The 2,039-nt window shown below is 60.8% G+C and overlaps 1 protein-coding gene across 1 annotated transcript; it reads left to right on the top strand.

Moving 5' to 3' along the window:
• The first annotated feature begins 431 nt into the window (after positions 1-431).
• Positions 432-2,039, top strand: LOC123122245 (glucuronoxylan 4-O-methyltransferase 1). Its single transcript, XM_044542398.1, has one exon. The coding sequence runs from the start codon at positions 802-804 to the stop codon at positions 1,696-1,698; it is 897 nt and encodes a 298-aa protein (XP_044398333.1). The 5' UTR covers positions 432-801; the 3' UTR covers positions 1,699-2,039.

Genomic DNA, 2,039 nt, shown 5'->3' on the forward strand with positions numbered 1-2,039 from the left:
TGTCGCTTCCTCCTCAGAGATATCCAACTTGCCGAGCGCCTCCTCCATCTGCGCCCGAGCTGAGCGGGGAGAGAGAGCGCCGTCTCCTCGCTGTCCGTTCCCAGCGGACGCTGAAGCCATAGTCCCAAAGATCGCCGGTGCGCCCCGCCGATGAGATCTGCGGGCGCAGTCGAGTCCACCGAACCCTAGTCGCCGCCAAGGGGTATTAGGGTTTCGAGGAAAAAAGTTCCACTTCTCGCTCTAATATTGATTGGAGCGCGTGAAAACGTCCCGTGCGCCGTGCGCGCTAAAATGGCAGTTTACCGCACACGCGGGGTTTTTGCCGCCGCTGTTGGAGATGCTCTAATATTGATTTAAATGTTTCTCGAGACAAAACTCATATCTAAACTGATGATAATACCGTGGCCGACACCCATCCCTCACGACGTCTACTTCGTATTTAAAACACAATAATTAGCACTATATATCTCAAGGGAAAAAAACCAGGAAATACACGGGACATTCGGCCCATTCCTTAGCATGAACGCGTCCCGTCCTCTCAACCGAAAGGGCGCCCCACACCGCAAAGGATGCATCCATCCGCCCGTCCATCCGAAAGCCAACCCTACACCAAACTTTGCAGGTCTCGTGTCCTCATCACCCAACCCCATCATCACAATCTCATCCGCCCTCGCCATCCTCCATTACCAATCTTCCATCGCCTCCTCTTCCTTCAAGCATCATCTTCCCCTATAAACCCTCTCACGACCCAAGAACCGAGCAAGCCGGGCGCGCAACAACAAGAACCGACGAGCTTTCTTCATGTCGAGCCCCACGCACGTCCGCAAGGCGCTCCACCTCGCCGCCATGAAGGCCAAGCTGCAGGGCGTCGCCGGCCACCGCCTCCTCCTCGTCGCCGCCCTCGCCGCCTTCCTCCTCCTCTTCTCCGCCCGCACGCTCTTCTCCTCCTCCTCCTCCCGTGGCTCTGGCGCCGCCTCGCGGCTGAGCGGCGACGGGTCGTGCTCGAAGCTGCCGGCGCCCGTGGCCGAGGCCCTGGTGCACTACGCGACGTCGAACGTGACGCCGCAGCAGACGGCGGCGGAGATCGGGGTGTCGCTGCGCGTGCTGCAGCGCCGCTCGCCCTGCAACTTCCTGGTGTTCGGCCTCGGCCACGACAGCCCCATGTGGGCGGCGCTCAACCACGGCGGCCGCACGGTGTTCCTCGAGGAGGACGCGTCCTGGATCGCCTCCGTCCGCTCCGCGCACCCGGGCCTGGAGTCGTACCACGTCACCTACGACACCCGTCTGACCGAGGCCGACGAGCTCATCGCCCTGCGGGACCACCCGGGGTGCACCGCGCAGCCGGACCTCGCCGCCGCCGCCGAGGCCTCGTGCCGGCTGGCGCTGCGCGGCCTCCCCGCCGTGTTCCACGAGGTGGAGTGGGACCTCATCATGGTGGACGCGCCCACGGGGTGGACGCCCGAGGCGCCCGGGAGGATGGGCGCCATCTACACGGCCGGCATGGCGGCGCGCGCGCGGCGGCCCGGCGACGGCGCCACGGACGTGTTCGTGCACGACGTGGACCGGGCGGTGGAGGACAGGTTCTCCAAGGCGTTCCTGTGCGACGCCTACCTCGCGGAGCAGGTCGGCAGGATCCGGCACTTCGTCATCCCCAGCCACCGGGAGAAGCCCGGCACGCCCTTCTGCCCTCAGAACTGATTATTATCCGTTACCCATTTTATCGTCCTCCATTATAGTAGGACTGCACACCTACCTTGATCGAGACACACATGCATGCTGAAGCCTGAAGGACGGTCATGCCATACACCATTGGAGGTAGTTAATGGCGTCAGATCGAGAAACGTGCGTTCACGATCGAGTAATCCGGAGAAATTCAGTGTGATTTCCTTCCATCTGCGGGTGCAGTTGTTAGCTGTGGTTCTAGCTCCATGGTTGCTGGTGGTTGAACAAGAGTGGAACCTGTATCATGCAAACTATATGTTGTACTAATTATCTGCGATATTTCTATTAGTACTTTGGCAAGATATTTTGCCTTTCTA

The sequence above is a fragment of the Triticum aestivum genome, chromosome 5D (genome assembly GCF_018294505.1).
Source record: "Triticum aestivum cultivar Chinese Spring chromosome 5D, IWGSC CS RefSeq v2.1, whole genome shotgun sequence".
Taxonomy (NCBI): Eukaryota; Viridiplantae; Streptophyta; class Magnoliopsida; order Poales; family Poaceae; genus Triticum; species Triticum aestivum.

Coding starts and splice junctions, on each gene's coding strand:
- LOC123122245 (XM_044542398.1), top strand. CDS start 802: ATGTCGAGCCCCACGCACGTCCGCAAGGCGCTCCACCTCGCCGCCATG.